Source organism: Dreissena polymorpha, chromosome 4, assembly GCF_020536995.1.
Source record: "Dreissena polymorpha isolate Duluth1 chromosome 4, UMN_Dpol_1.0, whole genome shotgun sequence".
Lineage (NCBI taxonomy): Eukaryota > Metazoa > Mollusca > Bivalvia > Myida > Dreissenidae > Dreissena > Dreissena polymorpha.
The window spans coordinates 144,740,861-144,763,606 of NC_068358.1; the positions used below are offsets into that span (position 1 = coordinate 144,740,861).

At 34.1% G+C, this 22,746-nt stretch overlaps 1 protein-coding gene across 1 annotated transcript; it reads right to left on the bottom strand.

Moving 5' to 3' along the window:
• Positions 1-5,771: 5,771 nt before the first annotated feature.
• LOC127878173 (surfeit locus protein 4-like) lies at positions 5,772-12,259 on the bottom strand. The gene is made up of 5 exons (XM_052424644.1): positions 12,114-12,259; positions 7,866-8,129; positions 7,347-7,390; positions 6,585-6,749; positions 5,772-6,254 (listed from the first exon to the last, which is right to left on the bottom strand). Exons 1-5 carry the CDS (start codon positions 12,162-12,164, stop codon positions 5,966-5,968), a joined length of 813 nt encoding a protein of 270 aa, XP_052280604.1. The 5' UTR covers positions 12,165-12,259; the 3' UTR covers positions 5,772-5,965.
• Between the last annotated feature and the right edge of the window lie 10,487 nt (positions 12,260-22,746).

Here is a 22,746-nt window from a genome sequence, read left to right on the forward strand (position 1 = left end):
GCCAAGCAATACATGTCCCCTACCGGCTCCACCATTGTCAGTATATATATATATATATATATATATATATATATATGTATGTTGTCATAGCATTTTTGACGTAGGAAAAAAATGAAATGACTTGCATAATGTCCATATTGCCATCTATCCATGTTTCAAGTTTCATGAAAAAATATTAAGAACTTTTTAAGTTATCGCAGGATCCAGAAAAGTGTGACAGACTGACTCACAGATCGAAAACCAGAAGTCTCCTCCCGTGAAACCGGTGGGGGACAAACATATCAGCATAAACAACACATACCAATCACTGTAAATGCATTTTATTTGTATAGTAAGCTTACATAAACTCATGCAATAACATAAAATCATGTTCTCATAGCAACAGTCTAGATATATCAGAAAACACACAGGATCAACATCAGTTAAATTACAAATGCAACCACACACACAACATATAGAAACAGGGCACCATTTTTTTAAATGAATGAAATATCAGATGCTAGGAATCAGTATGTTATAAATCCATTCCAGCAAAAAAACTTTAACATACTTTAATTTAAAAAGAATCAATAGTATGGAAATCAAATGATGTTTATTTCACTGAAAACTATTTTGTTTGTAAGAAATGTATTGGCGTTTGTAAAAATTCAAACATGCCATGTGCAAATGAAATAGATAGTCTTGACGCATTAAGTTAAATGATACAAACAAAATATGATAGATTTACTGCAAAGGAATCAGCAGCTGAAGCAGGTACAGACACTAATTATGTGAAACCAAATTATAATTTCTGTTCACTGATAATGATGCATTTTTTTGTATTTTGGTCTGAAAGGAGTTAATAAGATACACTTTCTGGAATATCTTTTTCATATGTCTGGAGGTGGGTGTTAAAACAGATAGAAGGCATATTTAACTCAGATAATCCTTCTGATGCCACAGATTTTTGTTTATTGCAATAAGTGGATTCAGAATTTTCTACTCAGAAATGTACACGTGTAGTATGCCTTGCACTTGTGTAGTTTGCCTTGCACTTTACATCAAGTACACATTATTTTAACAAGACACATTCAGTTATCTGCAATCTCTTTGCATCAAACTTTTTGGCAAAAACATAACAATGAAGTTCAAAATAATCAATAATAAAATAGAAAGTCACATATACTGCTTTCAGAAAAAAATCCAATATGATTATATATTTTAAGGTATATACATTAAGAAACAAAGAATCGGGTAGCTATTAGAAAGTCACTGTTTGAAAGTGAAGGACTAGATTCAAGCACTTAAATCAATTGTGAGGGCCCAAATAATATTATTATAGACAATTATTACAGGGACATAAAACAAGCAGGAGACCAATAGTCTTTGACCACTTAAGTTATATGGGAGCTGATTGTGTGATAAAACTCCCTTAATACCAAAAGTATTGTAGGAACAAAATTAGACAACTGCAGTCAACAAGTTTGTCTAGAACCCTGCAATGGCTGTAAAAATTGCACATTAATTTGGTTAGTAAATGTCGAGACCTTTCATTGGCATAATGACAAGAGCTATCCCAAGACAGCCTCCTGGACCTTTCTTCAAATTTGAGAGTAACATTTATATTGTATATCAGCCAATGATAATATTACCATAAAGATGACATATTTGAAGATGAATATCTGAAGTATCTATTTTGTATATGTTTTTGTACATAAAGCTGAAAATGTATACATTAAAACAAGAAATCAAAACCTAAACCAAACTTTAATCTTACACGCAAACGTTACCATACTTTTTGTAAGTACGAAATAGGGCATAAATCTGCAAAAAAACAGTAAGACCCAGAACACAAATCTAATGTTTAAGTTCAATATCTGTGACAGATACTGATATATTGAGTAGTTGCTCTCAATCATCTAGAATTTCTAGGTACAATACAGGACATTGTAAGTCAAAATAATGAAACTTGGTAAGTGACCTCAAAACATAACACAAAAACATGTTTCAAATGAATAACTGTGTATGGAGATATTGAAATTTACCTTTACCTAAACAGTACACATGTTGTGACGCACACATTTTTGGTGAGTATTATAGCTTGGACTATTCATGAATAGTCGAGCTAAAAATGAGTTTTGAAAATATGAAAAATAAGCAACAACAACAAAACCAACTCAAAACACAGGATAGGAATCAATGAATCTTACTTTTTTAAGCTATTCTGATGGATGCATTTGTATAAACACAGTGACGTTACGGTATGGCAGAATCAATGTTTTACACATTGACATTAAAAAGTAATACTATCAACAGCAGAAACACTAAAAGAGTTTATGATTAAACCCAGCACCAGTCAATTAAAGATGTTTTAATCTCAGAATATTTAGTTTACAGTAGTAATACAACATTCATGGTAAAATTATAAGTAGAATTGATGAGTAATATAACCAGCAACCTTCCAAACGCAATATTTATAGGGAATAGTCAATTATGTATTAAAATCAACTGTCTTTGTAATTAACTAACTGTTTACTCAACTATAATAACGACAATAACAGAATTACATAAAATGATGCCTTTCAATAAATGTGATAAAGAAAGCACTTCTTTTCAAAATAGTTTGTACCAAAGTCCCTTCACCGAAAATCGATGGATAAATTTATTTGAGTGAAATAAAATAATTCTGAGTGCAAGCAATATAAACATATCTTTGAAGTATGACCAGCTACAGCTTAGTTTTTGCATCTTTCTAACAACATTTTCAATGTTAAAAGAACTTTTTCTTAATCTAAATTCTACAAGACTTGCTACAATTTGTTTAGTCAGCAATAACACACGGGTATGACTTTGTTTATAACAGTTTTAGTTTATTTAACAGTGAAACTTATACTGAAAACTGTAAATAACACAATTTGTATTTTGGCTTATCTAATTAAGCATATTTACAATAAAACTCATTTATCTGAAATATAATATCCATCTTTATGTATCATAATCAATCACTTGAACATATCTACCGAATACATACAATAAAAATATCATGAAACTGCTCAGTATACAAAATCCAACTATTTCAACAGTGACAAATTCAGGATGACTCTGCATGCATTAATCAGACAGTCGGAAGCAAAACACAGTTGCACACATTTTTGTACACTGAATTTTTCTTCAAAATAACTATAGTTGTTGTGATAATTGATCTTCTCTTGAAATCAACTTATCAGTGAAGTTCTTAATTTTTTTTACCTTAAGTATGAGCTGCAAATTTTTAAACATTTACCACAAAATGAGACGTTACATCATTCAACACACATCATAATGGACAAACCAAGCAAAGTATAAATAAAGAACATTAATTTACCAGTTACTGTTAGCACGTGTAAGGTAAAATGTTTTTATGCATTGCACACATTTCTTTCAACAGTTAAATGACAGATGAACACATGGTCCAGTACCATTTCGTTCCATACTGAAGTAGTATTTTTATGAAATAAAATTGCATTAATTAAATTTTACCAAGTATAATTTTTAACAGCCAGATTCAGATTAGTTTCAATAGCTGTGCATTTAACAAAAGAATGTACCCAGTTATTAAATAATAATAAACAAAACATTCGAGTTTTTTTTCTTCAAATAAATACCAACAAGGGACAAAATTGTCACAAAACCAGGTTTTCATTGTGAAAAAAAAATCTGATAAAGGGAGAAAACTCTAACTGAACTTTTGAAATGAACAAACAAAATTAACCCCCTTTGTAAGTTTGTTTTTAAAAAAAATCTATTTTTAGTCGTGGCGACCTTGACATTGGAGATATTGACGTGATTCTTTCGTGCGACACACCGTCCCATGCTGGTGAACAAATGTGCCAAATGATTTTAAAATCTCACAATGAATGACATAGTTATGGCCAGGACAAGCTCATTTATGGCCATTTTTGACCTTTGAACTCAAAGTGTGACCTTGACCTTGGAGATATCGACGTAATTATTTCGCGCGACACACCGTCCAATGATGGTGAACGAATGTGCCAAATGATTTTAAAATCTGACAATGAACGACATAGTTATGGCCCGGACAAGCTTGTTCCGCCCGCCCGCCCGCCAGCCAGCCAGCCAGCCCGCATTCGCCAATCTAATAACCAGTTTTTTCCTTCGGAAAACCTGGTTAAAAACCTGGTTAAAAATAATCATGTAAAAGAAATTTCCTGTGATGCTTTTTGAAAATTAATTGATTCAAAATCTCTCTTTTTTTGAAAAAGAGACAAATGAATAATAAAAAATTAGGTACAATTAAAGTAACAATCCTTCCAAAATAATAAATGTAAGATTGAGATATAAATTAAAAAAGCAACTTTTTCCTTTATTTATGATAAACATAATTATACTGTCATTCTGAATTTAAACTTGGCAAAAATACTGGCACTTCACTAGCAAATGATCTGAAATAACAAAATTAATATTTACACAACTATGCTTATTAAAGTTAAAAGTATCATATCTGTCTACTTTATCAAAATGAAATCACTCAATTGTATATATTACACACGGGTCATTAAACATAAGTACAGCTCACCTTCATTTCAAAAAGAAACAAGATGTGTTTGTCAAACACTATGTCCCCCCCATATATTTGACCTAAGACCTTGAAGGATGACCTTGACCTTTCACCAATCAAAATGTGCAGCTCCATGAGATACACATGCATGCCCAATACCCAGTTGCTATCTCCAATATTGCAAAATTTATGGCCAATGTTAAAGTTTGATGCAAACAAAGAAACCAACAGATAGGGAAAAACAATATGTCCCCCAGTATAGATTTGGGGACATAAAAACAACAACAACAACAATAATAAACAGCTGCGCCATGAGCGCATGATACGCCCGTCGTTCGCCAATGAAGTAGTAAGGTAATAAATAACCCTTTGAATCATTTTTTTACTTCAGTTTATTTGTATTTGAATACATGGTTTATTTTATAAGTACATGAGCATGGAGCGCCGTCTCCTTGACATTCATACCATATCTTTTTTTGAGTATATGTATGCATTTCTTTAGAGGATATGGAGTTGAAGTAAACCTGTTATAGATATTTTGACCAATAATAAAAGAGAAATGTAGATGGGTAAGTGGTAGTGTACAATCGGAATAGAAAAAAGCTCACCTTGTTCAATTTTTCAGGGATACTAAAAAAAAAAAAAAAAAAAATCCATCGAAGGATATTTGAGCTACAGTAGGACATTCAATGAAATCACGAAATTTTGACGAACAAAGTCCCATAACTCTGGAACGACAATTCAGAATTCCGTCAAAAACGAAAGGGGATCAGGGTTTATCAATATTAAGATTGTGTTGAAATTTGAAAAAAATCCATCGAAGGATATTTGAGCTACAGTAGGACATTCAATGAAATCACGAAATTTTGACGAACAAAGTCCCATAACTCTGGAACGACAATTCAGAATTCCGTCAAAAACGAAAGGGGATCAGGGTTTATCAATATTAAGATTGTGTTGAAATTTGAAAAAAATCCATCGAAGGATATTTGAGCTACAGTAGGACATTCAATGAAATCACGAAATTTTGACGAACAAAGCCTCATAACTCTGGAACGACAATTCAGAATTCCGTCAAAAACGAAAGGGGATCAGGGTTTATCAATATTAAGATTGTGTTAAAATTTGAAGAAAATCTGTCAAAGGATATTTGACGTAGCGTACGACATTAACAGACGGACGGACAGACGCGGGGTATACCATAATACGTCCCGTCATAGACGGGCGTATAAAAATTGTTGGTCTTTACAACAATTCAAAAATCCTAATGGATAATGACACAAATTATGAAAGCAATAACTAACATAATACATATATATAATACATATATATATGCAAGGTAGAGAACCTAAAATTATTTGGCTTTAAACATCCTACATTTCAAAATTGAAAATATCCGACTCTAAGTCTAAATTCTAAATCGTTATTCTACCATTTCTTCTTATGTTCATCCATACTAACACCACCGGGACCAAAAGCTACTACGAGTAACAGACCACCGATGACCGACAGTGTCTGGAAAAAGTCATACTTCAAGAAGTCTCTCATGGGCTTGTACGCCGGAATACTCCAGAAGGCGTTGAAATAAAAATTCAAACACGTCAGCCAGACGACGAGAACTAGGGCGGACAACTTGGTCTTGTATCCGATGGCGATGAGGATGATCATGGCTGTGCCAACGAGGTTCTGTACCATCAGTAGGAAGTCCATCTCGAACCTGCAGTGATATTTTTGTGCTTTATATATTAGAGCCTGTGCCTTTTGGATGGGGAAAAATAACACAATAACACATTAAATTGGGGGAAAAATGACACATTATTTAGATGTTTATAAATAATAGCATTTGCATTTTGTATATGGGCATGCTTAACGGCAATTTTTTAGTCTATATTATAAAGTGCTATATAATTATACAGCTGTATAATAGACTCCAGAAACCATTTTTTTTTTAAATGTTGGTCAGACTTTTTGGACAAAATAATGTTACTTTTTGCCATTTTGAAACAGCCTGTAAGATGCTGTAATTTTGGGCCAGAAAATCACAGACCTGAGCAGTGTGAGGAACATTAGAACTAGGAGGATTCGACCACTGAGCTGCATGTATTGTTTGGGGTTGTTTTCACCCAGGGAAGGTAAGCCTGCAAACAGACTGCGACCCTCCGCCTTGTTTTCCGCAAGCAGGAGTAGTACACCGCCAGCCAGGGCCAGGTTTCTGAAGAATGCACATTATACATGGTATTGAATTGTAACTATGGTGTACTTAATAAGTACAAATTAAGAACATGGATTTCAATTGGGGCAGAATCTTGCTTGTCAATGCAAGTGTTTTGTCTCACTTGATAGTAATGACTATGAAGGTCTTCTGCATACATAATACAATTGTAACAATATTTAAATGAATGAGTAATACTCATGGGTGTGATTTTAGAACCACCTTGGGATGTTGGAGTAGGAAAATGTCCTAAACCCTTTACAGAGTTCAATAAAACTCTCATTTGTACATAGATCCTGCAAAGCTAACAACGCTTCGTAAAATAAGTTTGAAACTAAAAGGGAGGAAATAAGCTGAAAGGATGATAAATCAAGAATTAATACTGTAGTTAAATGTATAGGTCCTTAATAGTAATTACTATTTGACAATATGAGATGAGTGAAATTTAAGGTTGCTGCGTTCTTTATTTGATCTTAATTTTTATGTATACTTGAGAAATACATGCATTATGAACAAATAAAAAAACTGTATGTCTGAAAGGCATTATCACTTAACATTAACATGTACAGTATGTTGTCCTAACTACAATACACATACCTGAGTAAAAACTTCAAATCCCATAGAATACTGTATGCTACTGTCTGAAAGTATATTCAACAACTCCATGTTAATACATTTCTAGGCAAGTGATGTGCTCAAACTACACAAACTACAATAATAATTCTTCAGTATTTAGATAATTTCTTGGTATATTATTTAGAAACATGGATTCTTAAAGACTCAGAAAATGATTTTGCGTTCATAAATACTTTACATGTATGTCCCCTAAAATTACCTACATCATAAAATACATTTATATTTTCTAAATAATAGTTAAAAGAATTTATTTCAAGAATGAAAACAACATTACAGCTCGTTACATTCAGGGCCCTCTCTGGCTCAAAATTTTCTGTAGCCAAATTTACCTTTTAAACTTAATTCTTATTACTTTATATATTGTGTAGAAAACCTTGTAGCCAAATGTAATTTTGTGTTACCAAATTTCCTTATTTATAGCCATTGGCTTATTTGGCGAATGGCAGAGTAAGCCCTGACATTGACAAACACTTAGTATACCTGTAATGCTATTATGAAGAATAGGATGCCACATCCGATGGGCACCTTCTGTCGACTCAGGATCATTACACACCCGCCAAGCTGACCGCACATGTTGACGACCACAAACACCGTGCCCAGGAAGTAACCACAGCCCCAGGAGATGTTCATGTAGTCGCGCTGTTCGCCCCACTGGTTCCACATTCGGATGCCGTCCTCGAGGAATGTGCTGATCAGGCAGAATCTGGCCACGTGTGGTAGAATGTGCTTTGAGTGGCGTAGAACCTAGAAATAAACGAGCCTCGTTCTGTGAAAACTGGGTTTAATGCATGTGCGTTAAGAGACATCCCAGCTTCACCTGTACAGTCCTCCGAGGCGAATCAGGGACAAAACTTTCTGCTTTTTTAAGGATTTTTTTTGTTAGAATAAGGTCTCTTTTAAACAAAAGTCCAGTCTTGAAGGAAAGTGTTTTGTCTTTTAAGCCTGTGTGGACTGCACAGGTTTATCTGGGACGACACTTTACACACATATTATATTGATGTGCTGTACATGTTAAAATGAAATTTCATGAACATGGAAATAATATCAGAAATAATTACTTTCACACTGAATTTTAATGAAAGTCAACCTGAAACCCTCATGCATCTTGAACTAGCAAGTGCATTCTTAATCAGACATCCATTTACGTAACCACAGAGTGATCTCCAGGGCTTTTCATCAGGAAATTGTGAAGAGGCCCTAGCCTTTCAAATTGGGAATTTCATGCGCGATTACTGCTCATTTTGGGAAGACAGTGTTTTAAAAAGTTTTTGAAACAGGGTCTTCTTCATTGTGCAGAAGTATTAAAAGACAACTTGTGGTGCATTCTTAATCATATTAGAGCTCATTGCTTTCAAATTGGGAGATGCCCAATATGTCTAAGTTACAATTTGGGAAATTCCTCTAACAATTTTTGAAAAAAAAGACCTTATTTTCAATTGGGAAGTAGCCGAATTTTGGCCTCTGTTTACATGTATATAAGAGTGAAAAGCCGTGATCTCTGTTCTATTTTTTTCCTTTAAAGTCAAGCTGCTCAAACATTGATTTAGAAGAAATTCGAATGATGCTTTTCTTTGAAAATAAGTGATGCCAGATCGTGAACAAGGGCTGTTTGTAAAACATGCATGCCCCCATATGGGCTGTCAGTTGTAGTGGCAGCCATTGTGAGAATATGTTTTTTGTCACTGACCTTGACATTTGACCTAATGACCTGAAAATTAATAGGGGTCATCTGCCAGTCATGATCAATGTACCTATGAAGTTTCAGGATCCTAGGTGTAAGCATTCTTGAGTTATCATCCGGAAACCATTTTACTATTTCGAATCACTGTGACCTTGACCTTTGACCTAGTGACCTGAAAATCAATAGGGGTCATCTGCCAGTCAAGATCAATGTGCCTATGAAGTTTCATGATCCTAGGCGTAAGCATTCTTGAGTTATCATCCGGAAACCATTTTACTGTTTCGAGTCACTGTGACCTTGACCTTTGACCTTGTGACCTCAAAATCAATAGGGGTCACCTGCGAGTCATGATCAATGTACCTTTGAAGTTTCATTATCCTAAGCCTAAGCGTTCTTGAGTTATCATCCGGAAACCATCTGGTGGACGGACGGACATACGGACGGACTGACATGTGCAAAACAATTACCCCCTCTTCTTCGGAGGCATAAAAACAGAATAACAAATGTTTTAAAATAAAGTACCAGTAAAAGATTTATTATGAAGTGTAAACTAGAAAGTTCGCAACAGTAACAGTGTTCTAGCTCATGGAAGTCCCAGGCATTAAATCTGGAATTCCCACATTTATTTCAGTCTATACATGCACATTAGCAAAAGATGTTATTGTTAAACTTAAAGATCCAAAAAAAGAAATGGTTTACATTGTATTGTCATCAAAGTACAATTACACCAACACAATGATTCAGATTGTAATAAATATTCATTTAATATAAATTTAATGGCTTTTGAGAAGTCCACAATTTTATTGAGTGTACATGTAAGTCATTTAAAAGTTGTAGTTAGATGCTTTTTTAAGTTAATCTACTATGGTATCATTTGATTGCACCAATAAAATCTTAATTGTAAATGTGTCGATTCTATTTTTAAAAGCAAACCCTGGCCATTTTGATTATTGACAATAAATGTGTTAACAAATTTCACAATCACAAAAACTCACCATTGCAAGGAAGTATCCTCAAGTGACATACATGAAAAGTAGGATAATTGTAATAATTTAATTTATATACTAAGTCATCTGTGGCCATGCGTGAATCAAGTTAAAGAAATGGGAACACATTGGGCACTGTTCATAATCATAATACAAACAAGGGACAAAATTGTCACAAAACCAGGTTTTCATTGTGAAAAAAAAATATGATTAAGGGAGAAAACTCAAACTGAACTTTTGAAATGAACAAACAAAATTAACCCCCTTTGTAAGTTTTTAAAAAAAAAAATCTATTTTTAGTCGTGGCGACCTTGACATTGGAGATATTGACGTGATTCTTTCGTGCGACACACCGTACCATGATGGTGAACAAATGTGCCAAATGATTTTAAAATCTCACAATGAATGACATAGTTATGGCCAGGACAAGCTCATTTATGGCCATTTTTGACCTTTGAACTCAAAGTGTGACCTTGACATTGGAGACATCGACGTAATTATTTCGCGCGACACACCGTCCAATGATGGTGAACAAATGTGCCAAATGATTTTAAAATCTGACAATGAACGACATAGTTATGGCCCGGACAAGCTTGTTAAATGGATGTTAAATTGCATTTTACAAGTACGATGCTGTCCGGTCATCTTGCGCAGTTAAGGGTCAATTGGTTTAAAAACATGTTCTTTTATAAATTGACTTCATAATATCTAAATTTATTATGGAAATAATAAATTCATGTGCTTATTAACACAAAAATATCTGATTAATTCAGTGAAGAACTGTCCGATTTGATTTGAAAACAAACATGACTAACCTCATTTTCAAACTATCAAAGTGTCCGATAATCTTGCGCACTTTCTGTAATGACCTCGTTTAAGCAAAATTGTACACATATGGTGACCAATTATTGACAAAAAACATTCCAAAAAAATATTTTTAAAATCAGTTTGTAAAACCATTGAAATTAAATGTGGATTTCTAGTGCAGTTTTTGTTCACTTCAAATCAACAAATATTATAGTCACTAGTAATAGTGTACAATTAATAAAAAAAGTAACGGTATGCGTGTAAAAAATGTTTATGCATAGCGGGTTTGATTTTACCACGATCATGCTTCCATAGTTTACAGAAAATATCAAAACTAGGCCATTTCGCATGCGGAGATCATTCATACCAAATTGGTTTGACAGAATGGCGGGAAATAATGACTAATGGGAAATAATAACCATGTCGGTCTGATGCGATATATTTTCATGGCCAAAAATACCATAACTGATCGGATATTGTGCAATGGCATGCTAATTACCTGTTGGATTTATGAATTCTTAATTTAAAGTATGAAAACGCTAAAGACTACAGGGAATTTATGATTCATTTCGAATTTTTTGTAAGTAGGCCAGTGTTTACGATGTATAGGGATGACGCAACCGGTGTTTAAATGTAATGATGGAATTCTATTTTGCATCGAATACGTACCTTTTAAATCCGTTAATTATTAAAAATGTGAAATTCCATCTTTCATCACTAAAGAAAACCATTTGTCGTCTGCGAGATTAGCAAATGAGAAGTGCGCAAGATTACCAGACTTAACTGTATAAATTAAGGCTTGATTAATAATTTGAGCCGAAATTTATTGAAATGCTGGTCCTTCAATCACTACTAAGAAAGGTTTACACAAGTAAAACCTTTGGCCTCTGTTTAAGAAAAACATATATTTGGCTTTAGATTGATGTAACATGAGGTCACCCATCCAAGCAGAAAACACCCATATCAGATATTGCGTTGCCCTAACTTTGATATGCAGCCGGTACAAAATTGCATCAATTAAAAGAGGAATTACTGAACAACAAGATGCCCACATATTATTTAATAAAATTTCAGACTCTTATTGTAGATTCGAAAGCTAACGCTTAAACAGGGAGACATGAAAGTATGTTCAGTAGCTTAAAAAGTGAAATTGACAGCTGGATAAGTGGATGCACACATTTCAAAGATTATTTGAAGCCGGATTTAAGATATTTTAGTACAAATGTAATTATTCATTGCTAAATCTGATAATACCTGATCAGCCACATCTTCTGCTTTGTCCATAAGTTCATTTTGTTTCTTCATGACGGCTAAATCAATGAATATTTAGCCGACTGTTGAGAGCCACGTACAAATCTGGTAGAGGAACCGGATGTTGTTGTCTTAACGCTGTTACTTTTATAACACGCGTGTAAAACGTACGGACACTATTTATATAAGCCAATTTAAATCATTTTTATGATCAATATAAATATAAAAATAACCTTCATTAAATAAATACAAATAATTATACTTAAAACATGCGTTTACTAAGCAAAATGTTACTTAAACATGGCGAAAATAATAATTAAACAAATTAAACCAGTAAATAGAACAGCTGAAGAAAAAAAACTACACCTTGCAATATCAGCATGCGTGTCGGGACGGTCATTCATAGACAAGTCCGTAAAAGCGAGGTATGTATAACGACAAACTAAATTTAGTAAAATAGTTATTGCGATAAGTGTGTATTTTTTAAAATTGAAAATGGCAAAAACATTCTGAGACTTGCAATCCTTCATACGCCATGTAACGTTTCAATTAAAACGTATGTATGTTACAAAACAATCGGCAAATTGTCTTTTCTAATTCAATAATATCGTGTAGTAAATTTCTTAATAATGTTTATTATTTTTGCTACATTTAAAGTATTGTTATGCATAACCAATCAATCTGCTTGTTTTTATTACCCAATACCAGTTTGAAATTGTTTGTCAGTCATGATCTAAAGTTGTTAAAACTTGCGATCCAACCCTTTTGTTTTTTTACTTCTTTAACTATATCAAGATCTCACTATAATTTACATGCATACATATATGAAACATATATTTCAATAAAAAAAAAGAAATCAATTAGATTTAAAATAAAACACTCGACATGAGAGTTAGTATACTTTAATTCTTCATTCAAATGATTTAATTTATTCTAAAATTGTACCGTATATCAAGTCTAAACGCTTCTCTGGCTTCTTCGCGAAATATTACACTGCATGTATTTAGCCATCATTAACTCCTTATATTTATCGCTAATATTTTCTGAGCTTATCGACCAAATTACCATTTTTTTGCAAAGGAAGTTTTAACTGATCAATAAAACAAACTTAAGTTATACAATTTTTACTTTCCTACCTTCTGTTTTGCATTTGGTGCTAGACGAGAAGAGGTATACGATATATTTCTTTTTGTGACTAATATAAATTATATAGTGAACGTTTTTAAATAAAAACAATGTGAATAGAATACTGTTTGTGAAATATAAATCTCCTGAAGCCATTACTGTCCACTTATTTACCGAAATTCAACATGAATTTCTTGATTTTAGTTTTATTGCATGAAATCGTCGTCAGTGTCTGGTTTTTAGAACTAAGAACTACTGCTTTCTGTGTTTGATTTTGGTATGTTTTATTGCCGTGCAAATGCTTTCTTAGTGCAATGACCCTATAGTCTATTGTGTGATTAATGTTATATTGAAGTGCCATATAATTACTATGTTGAGTAAACAAAGCTGGGTGGTAGATTTAGTTGGTAGAAACATACTTACGACAGTTTATTTGTCTAAATGCGGGTGTTTGGGGGGGGGGGGGTCGTGACGTGGTTCGTCCATGCATCCGTGAATCCGTCTGAATCTGGAGTATGCGATAACTCAGTGCTAAAGCTAGGCTGTAGAATAGATAATTAGAAACAATATCCAGGAGCTAATTCTGCCGAAAGAGGTGACAAGAGGCAATAATAGTGACATAATGTATGTTGTAAACACATCGGTCTTAACATGTGTAACCAGTTTAACTTTTAAATAGTTGTGTGAAACCCTATATTGAGTATATATAAAGCAAGCGTTTATCACGATTTGCATCTGTATTTATTATTACAATGAAATTATCGAAAAGGTGGACTATAAGTGCACATTGAAAACGCTGAAAAAATCATTTCGAAATAAATCAAAACCGTGGTGGGATAACACTCTCGACGACCTATTCAAACAAGTGAGTGAACGTGAACGTGACTTTTTAAAATGCTCTGGAACTAAACGCGAGAAACACAGACATAGGCAGTTATATAAGGACAAACAAAAACGGCTTGATAGGGAGATCAAAAAGCGCAAACGACAATACGAACGACATCAGAAAACTGAACTCGAGGAGATCTGCACAGAGAATCCCAAAGAATTTTTGCGTCACATAAAATCACTGGGCCCAAAACAAAGCTCCACAATACCCATGGAGACACTTGACGAAAACGGCGACATTGTATATGACAGAACAAGTGTCCTTAAAAGGTGGGAGATTGATTTTAAAAACCTTTTTAATAAGGCAAAAGCTTGTGAAGGGTCAAACTTTGACGAACAATTTTATAACGATGTAAAACAAACAGAAAATCGCAAGGCTTACCGACATATGCGTGCTTTATCGACATGATGAAGGCCTTCGACCGGGTTGACAGAGACTGCTTGTTGGCAAAACTATTATCCGTCGGCGTCCACGGACAGTTCTATAATATACTGCGACATCTGTATAGCACTTCTCGTGCAAGGGTTGATGTTAATGGACACCTAACGAACTACTTTGACATAGAATGCTCCGTAGAACAGGGAAATAAAATTTCGCCTACCCTATTCGGATTATACATAAACGACTTAGCTATAGAATTGAAGTGCATGAACTTGGGGATCATGATTAACGGTGAAAATATATGCATACTTCTTTACGCGGACGACATTGTTATTCTGAGTGAAAACGAGGAAAACTTACAGAACATGCTGAATAAAGTGAGTGACTGGTGTAAAAACTGGCGCATGAAAATTAATTCGACAAAAACGAACATCGTGCACTTTAGAAAACAAAGCCAAAATAAATCTGATTACCTCTTTAAAATAGGAAACGATATCATTAGTGTTGCACCGAGTTATAAATACTTGGGCTGTGTATTGACCGATACGCTTGACTTCACGGAGACAGCAAATATATTAGCGGAATCGGCTGGTCGCGCACTTGGTGGCTTGTTAAACAAGGCTAAGGCATTAAATGGACTTACATTTAACGTCTTCACAAAACTCTACGACACCAGTGTAATCCCGGTGATGGACTACAGCTCTGGGGTCTGGGGTTATAAAAAATACTCAAAATGTGATACGATACAGAATAGGGCCATCCGGTCGTTTCTAGGCGTCCATAAACATGCGTCGAACTTGGCGATAAATGGCGATACTGGATGGCAAGCGCCCACAATGCGACATCACCTGAACATGCTCCGCCTATGGGACCGCCTCGTCGAAATGCCAGATGACAGAATTACGAAGAAAGTATTTTTGTGGGATTACGCACACAGCCACGGATGGTGTTCGGACGTGAAACGTGTTTTTGAACAATTAAATTTACTTGACCTGTACACTACTAAATCCATGAGCAACCTGTCGCTGGACAATTTGCTGTGCCATGCTAAAGAGACATTTACACGTATATATGCTGACCAATGGCAACAAGATCTCGTATCCCAACCCAAGCTCAGGACTTACCCGCAAATTAAATACGAACTTGGTTGTGAAAATTATGTGTTTATGCAACTACCAAAGCAATTGAGATCTTACATTGCTCAAATAAGAACAGGAACCTTACCGCTGCGGATTGAAACCGGGCGGTTTAGAAACTTAAAAATCGAAGAAAGACTCTGCCTTCTGTGTAAAGAACCCAATAAGGTCGAAACAGAATACCATTTCTTATTTGAATGTCCTTTCTACCCTTTTTAAGATTATCATTTTATAACTGTATATCAAATATTAAACCAAACATAACTACCATCCCGTATAGCGAGAGGCTAGCATGTATGCTGACTGATAAACGACTTATTTATATCTGCATTGTTTATTCAAGATTGCTATATGAAACGATCGGAAGCATTATATGTGTCCGACACAAATTAAAACAAACCATTATGTAAATTATATAACCTATGTAAATAATATTTGTTATTTCTATATGAACTTGCAATACTAATATTTTAAGTCCACCTGTTTATAATGAACAGAAGTTATTGATATACGTGATCTTCCCTGCACTATTTTGATGTGATTTTATGACTTCACCGATAACATGTCAACTCAGTGACTCGTAAGCCATTTATATGGCTGGGTAGTACAATGTGTGTACAGATATATACATATCGTATTATTGCTGTAAATTAATACCAATGATATTTATGTACTATGCGTCACTTAAATAAAATATACAACTACTATTATCAAATAATTACTGATGTTTTTCGTTTTTCAGGTTTTATCTATAATTATTGTGTACATATATATTGAATGCTAAGTGCGAATGCTGTAGCACTTGAACTATGTTTTATATGTTGACAATGGACAAAATGAAGAACTGATTATAGATACATTATGACTATGACGGGACGTCATTTTCAAAGGGGGGAAATGTGTAACCAGTTTAACTTTTTAATAGTTGTGTGTAACCCTATATTGAGTATATATAAAGCAAGCGCAGCGTTTATCACGATTTGCGGGAAAGAAGTCGTCCATATTGGTCGCAGTAGAATTTCTTCAATTTTATTCGTTTTCCATAAAGGTATGTTGTATTTTAACTATGTAAATGTATTCTTAGGATGTCAGTCTAGATGGTCATTGAATAGTGCTTTTGTCAGTATTGTATTAAGTAGACAAATTGGGTTGTTTACTCTGACCTTGGTAGTGTTTATGATGGCAGCAAATTTTGATAATTTTAACAGTCATAACAAAGATCACTTTCTGTACTATTTGCATGCACTTATGGATTAATATTGCAGCAACAGCACTGGGGTTCATATGCAGACCAGGTGTCATAAGATGTCTTAGGAGGCCAATCCATAATTGGTATGTTATGTTGTTGAATATTTCCTAAATAATGTTCAGAACTGTATGTTTTATTATTTGGATGCTTTGCATTATATTTGTAATGCTAGTTTGCTCTATGATGAGTTGGCGTGATATTGTGCTACAATATAGCAGATGCCGTATATTGACGACCACTAGATATGCATGTGTTCAGCTGTATATTAATATATATTTATGATAACCTACTTTAATGTGATTGTTAATCTGTATTTATTTATGTCATTGTAGAATATATGTTAATTGTAATTTCGGGGCTTAGACAGGTTTGTGACAGATTTGTGACAGTTGTGTGACAACTTTGTGCGACGCTTTATGAGACGCCTTGGACTTGCTGTTTATACAGTTTATTATTAACGACTGATTTATAATTGTATGCTTATTATTATTAATTATTGAGAGAAACATATTAAAAGACATGTAAGAAACAAATAACGCAGCTTGTGTGTTTTAATATATATATTCAGTATTTTATTATATAGTAATAACACTGTGACAAGCCACACAGGTAACAACATAGTTACGTTGCCGTCTTTTTATACTATGCAAAACGTGAGACCAGTGTAGCGTGTAACATTCACCTCTTCAGAAAAAAGCATTTAAAGTTGGACAAGTGTTTCCCGTCAGTAGTTCTTGTATTTCCCTTGTGTAACCCAGCATATCTCTTCTTCTTTCAGTGCGGCGCTGTGTCTGCAGCTTGTCATCATCATGACAGGCAAAAACAACAATTTAGCACACCCTGCTTGAAATAGTGGTGTCGTAAGTCAAAATGTGCATTTGCAGTTACCCCACTTTCACGGCTATATATATGTTTGCATTCATAATTCTGTGTTCTTATTCTTATTCTATTTAATTATTACTATTGTCACAATGGTGACAACATTCCAAGTGGCCTATGGTTTCAAATGCACAGGATAGTTGTCTAAATAGACCATTCACAGTGCTATTGTGTTTACGTCTTGACAGTTTTTTGATAACCCCAGATTATCAACCCTTACAATTGTGAAGGAAAGTGGGCCGAAAACACATCTAATATTAATACAATGTTGTTAAAGTGTCATTGAGTTCATTTTTTATTGCCGATATAGAAAGGCCATTAAATTGCTAAAGCGGTTGTTCCATCGTAAGATCCTGAAGAATCTCGAATGGAGTAACTTTATGAAGTATGAACACATCAAGCTCTACATTGAGTACCTCGAAAATGTAGGAACAAACAAGCCTCTACTACGAGTACACGAAACTGGTTAATTCTAGGAATACAACACCCTCCACCAGTCGAGCCTGCAATTGGGTACGTGTTGGGACACACAAGCCTCTACCAGGGATATATGGAAAGGGAAGGTTTAGGAAAAAACAGCCTCTGTCATGAGATAATGGAAATTGATATGAGTAACACATCAGCATATACCCCACGTACCTGAACATTGGTTAGTGTAGGAATATTCCAGCCTCTGCCATGAGTTCCTGAAAATGGATGAATGTAGAAGGAAGGAAGAAGGGCTAGATTGGATAATATATTACGTAGATGTGTTGATCTGTGGCTCTGTCTGTCTGTACCGAAACGTGTCGGGACTGTAACTGCGCTATGCATTGACGAATTTGAAAGTGACTTCACCCATATTCACTTATGGTAAATGTGCGCTAGAAGACTTTGGTTGCCTTCATTGACGCAAAATAAAGGTAAAATGTAAAATATACGACATTTTTGTCTCAATAAAACTTGTTCACCTTGTTACTAAAGCATGCTTTGAAAGATATTTAAATAATAGGACAAAATGTTCAATGAATAATATAAGGTTTTGCGAGCAAAATCCATATGAATAGATTTGGGATCACTTAAGGTCAAATGAATCTATCATAGAGATTGTCCATTCTTTTGGCCATGCATTCGCATACTTTAAAATGACACGGCACGCTCTTTAAAAAAATACACGAGGAGCATGGTTACTTCCAAGCAAACTACTTGATGATCAATGCCAAGTCTCTATACCTACGTCAAGGTGGTATGGTGTGTATTGTTAAAGTCACTATCACGCTCACCAATACATACGGCTACTGTATTATGCTATATAAAAACATTCGACAACAAGTAGTACCATACGATGGTTAATTACAATAGGAAGACCCTAAAAACAAGTAACATTGATGTAAAAACGTTATATTACAAGCATTCAGCAAGTTTTAAGCATCTAAATATCTAAATATCGTTCCACGATGTAATCTACTTTCGCTTTCGAGTCAGGATCGGATTCATTCGGGTTGCGTTCATTTGCATAATTTATACAAGCCATTTTCGCATTCGCTAAGTTCCAGTTACCCAGAATTCATTTTGATTTCACAGAATGATTATTCATGAGAGCTACGTCATGCTTCCGACGCTTACCGTATCCAATCTCGTGTTCGCCCGTAAATGTTCGGATATTTCACGGGAGATATAAATGGAATTATTTGTGGCCACAAAAAAATAAAAACGAGCATTTTGTATCTCGTTAAATCAATTCTACCAGACAACATCTAACGTTGAAATTTTGCATTTTGCTAAAAGAAACATTGATTTTTTATGGGTTAGCTTTATTTAACGAAATATTCGATATTTTTGAGCGTGATTGTTACTTTAAGTGTCCGTAATGCACTAAATTGATTATTTAACTGTCTAGGCAGAGACTAAAATGAATTTGAAAATGAATTTCCAATTTTGTATAATTATATACAATGTACATTTTTTTTTTTATATTTCAAACCCCAAAAAGTTGATAAGGCAGTTTTTTGTGTGTTTTTGCTTGGATGGCTTAAGTGATTGACAGCTGAATTGTATGTTATGTAAGTACTAAAACAATTTATTGCAAAAAGAAGTACAAATCATTGTTACAATATATCTTAATACGTTCTGTTTGAGCGGTGTTGAAGTATACAAAATGTAGATTCCTTTCCATTTTTGTGGCTGCGTGTCCCTGGATCATCTCCGCTGATTACTGAAATTTGCGCTGACGCTATCAAGTTTTCAACGGACCTGCGAAAGAAAACCACTGGCCGATGGGACGGCTAATATTTGTAAGAGTGAAATCAAGATATAGTTTTATTAAACAATTTTTGGTTATTTGGTGTTCTGAAGGGTTCAAATATTTTCTATATAAATTTGGGTTTTTCGATAACTAGGAATGATAATTCGTCTTCCAATTTCGCATTATATCTTTTTTATCGTGTAACCATTAAACCAGTGCTAAATTGTAAATACATTATAAGAAGGGGATAAATAGCCGTCACTTCACAGATTGACGTACGGCAAAAATAAAAGTTTCAAATTCATGAAAAAACTTTTGACAGAAATATATCTGCTTGAAATATGATTGTCATATTGTAGGTAACTCTAGCGTAGAAGCCGAGCGTTCACTTCTCGCACCAAAGACGCGGTTTAAATTCCCAAAAGCGCTCATATTTTTGAGTGCAGGTGCTGCATGTTTTCCAATATATTTCAAGAGAAATCAATCATTAAACATAGATTAATAAAATAATCAATACTATATTTACAATGTTTTTAAGGATTATGTTTTAATGCGGCAAACATATCAATTAATCAATCACATAGCTAAATACCCATGTTTATTTTTAGAAGGGCTTTCCCCAAAAAGTTGTTTAATCAGATATTAATTTAAGCACTCATACACCGTAACACGGTGCCTATTTGATTGTATTGGACGAGTATCACATTCCTGAGATTGCAAACAATGTTTATGCCTAATGTATATTCGCCTCAACATCTCTGACGCAGCAACTTCAAGCAATCTTAAAATAACATGTCACATATACCAGTGATTAAAATGTGGAGATGGTGTTTTGCAAGCAACAAATGCCTATCTCAAAGGTCATGTTCATTCGTAGCTGTCATGTTACTTCAGCACGATTTATGCAATTTAAAACCAATTGCAACAAGCAATCTTCATTTTAGGCTGAAAGGTCAAATATGAGAATGATACGGGAATAAAAGAGATTTACACATTCCTTGCTAGAAATGATTACCATTGTTGAAATGTGGGGATGTTTTGTACAAAAAGTGATAAAATAAATTTTGAAAACGTGATAAACATGTTGCCATTAGTTATTCAAAACAAATATTCAATTTCAGTCAATAAAACTACACTTCAATAAATATAATTAGGAAGTATACACCACACAAAAAGATTTAATGGTAATTAAATGCTTCAACAACTTGTCATTCTTTGTTATATTTCCATTAAGGGCGTTGTGCAAATTCCTTTTAAAAATTTCGAACATATTCCCATCCCCGACATATTCCACGCAGCCGATTTCCGATCCCGGGAAAAGACCCTTCTAAATTGGCACCGCTTATTGTAATCATAGATCGATATGTTAAAATAGTGCCATTTAAATGCCAATCTGTGTCCAAGATTACCTTTACATAATACTATTTTTATGGCTTCTTTGTTGACAAGTTAAGGGCTTAATAACTTGTTAAACAATACTCTTTTTAATTATAAGATATCGAAACGTGATAATATCATACGAGGAATAGTAAAATGTTCGGAGGGTAGTGTCGGGAAAGCATATGTTCAGGAGTGCATATTTCCGGCGTGGCATAATATGTCCGCCTGTGCTAAAGACAGCACAAGGTAAAATGTCTGTCCTGATCCATCTTTTGATGAAAACAAACATTGATTTTTTATCCCCCGCTGAAGACGGAAGGATATATTATTTGCGTTGTTCGTCAGTCCGTCCGTCCGTCTGTCACCAACTTTGGTGGGGGATATCGATTACACGAACTTGCTTGTTTATTTTGATATATAATCCTCGAACACTAATGCTCACACATAAAAAGAACCTGATTCAATATAGATTTTTCATTTGGCTATGAAGTAAATATGTGATTCATTCATGTTTGATTGCTGACGCTTGTTTTGACAAAACATTTAAGTGCGTGTAAATCGAACTCTTCAGCAGCGTTCACTGGCCTGAAAAACCTGTCAGATTAATCAGGTTGTCGCTAGCTGATAGTAAGAATTAATTGAATATCAAAGACTATGCTTATGCCAAGCTTTGATATCGGAATTATATAATTGCCTACGTAACATTTATCAGCAACTGTTATCAGTGCTGTATTTCATTGAATTATATTTACCTAACAGTTTAAACATTGGTACACTGGTAAGCCAATCTGACTGATTTATTAGCTGCCTTAATTGAAATACAGCTCTCACATTTCTTTAAATTTGGCTACCGTCAATGATAAAACGTATTTAAAGCGTATATACATATATGCATATTCCCTTTTGAGGGCAAATGTCTTTTTCTTAAAGAGATTAAGACACGGACAAACTAGATTCCTTCTGAAATGTTAATTGTACATTCTTACATAAACTTACTTTAATAAAACTTTTCAATTGCGTAAATAAAATATAATATGAAACAAAATTAGCATATTGAGTAACAAATTAGTGAAATGTCAGCAACAAATAAAATCCCAAGAGGATAGGAAGCCTTACGAAGAAATGACTGTAGACATCGCATCGACCAACTGCGCTTCACAGCTTTGTAACTTATTCTGTCTTAAACTATGACAATATACAATACTAAAACTTATGACGTCAAAATTTAAACATAAACAGGGTCAAATAAACAAGCCCCATATTCGGATTTATTTGAGCAGATGCCACATGGAGCTCTTTTAAAAACGATATGATCCCTTTAAAACAAGAATAAAAATCGGTTATTGACCAAACAGGAAGCTATCCAGATTGAC

Coding starts and splice junctions, on each gene's coding strand:
- LOC127878173 (XM_052424644.1), bottom strand. CDS start 12,164: ATGAAGAAACAAAATGAACTTATGGACAAAGCAGAAGATGTGGCTGAT. Junction 8,130..12,113: donor CAGAAGATGTGGCTGATCAG/GTATTATCAGAT, acceptor GTTTATTTCTAG/GTTCTACGCCACTCAAAGCA. Junction 7,391..7,865: donor TCTTCATAATAGCATTACAG/GTATACTAAGTG, acceptor ATATACTTTCAG/ACAGTAGCATACAGTATTCT.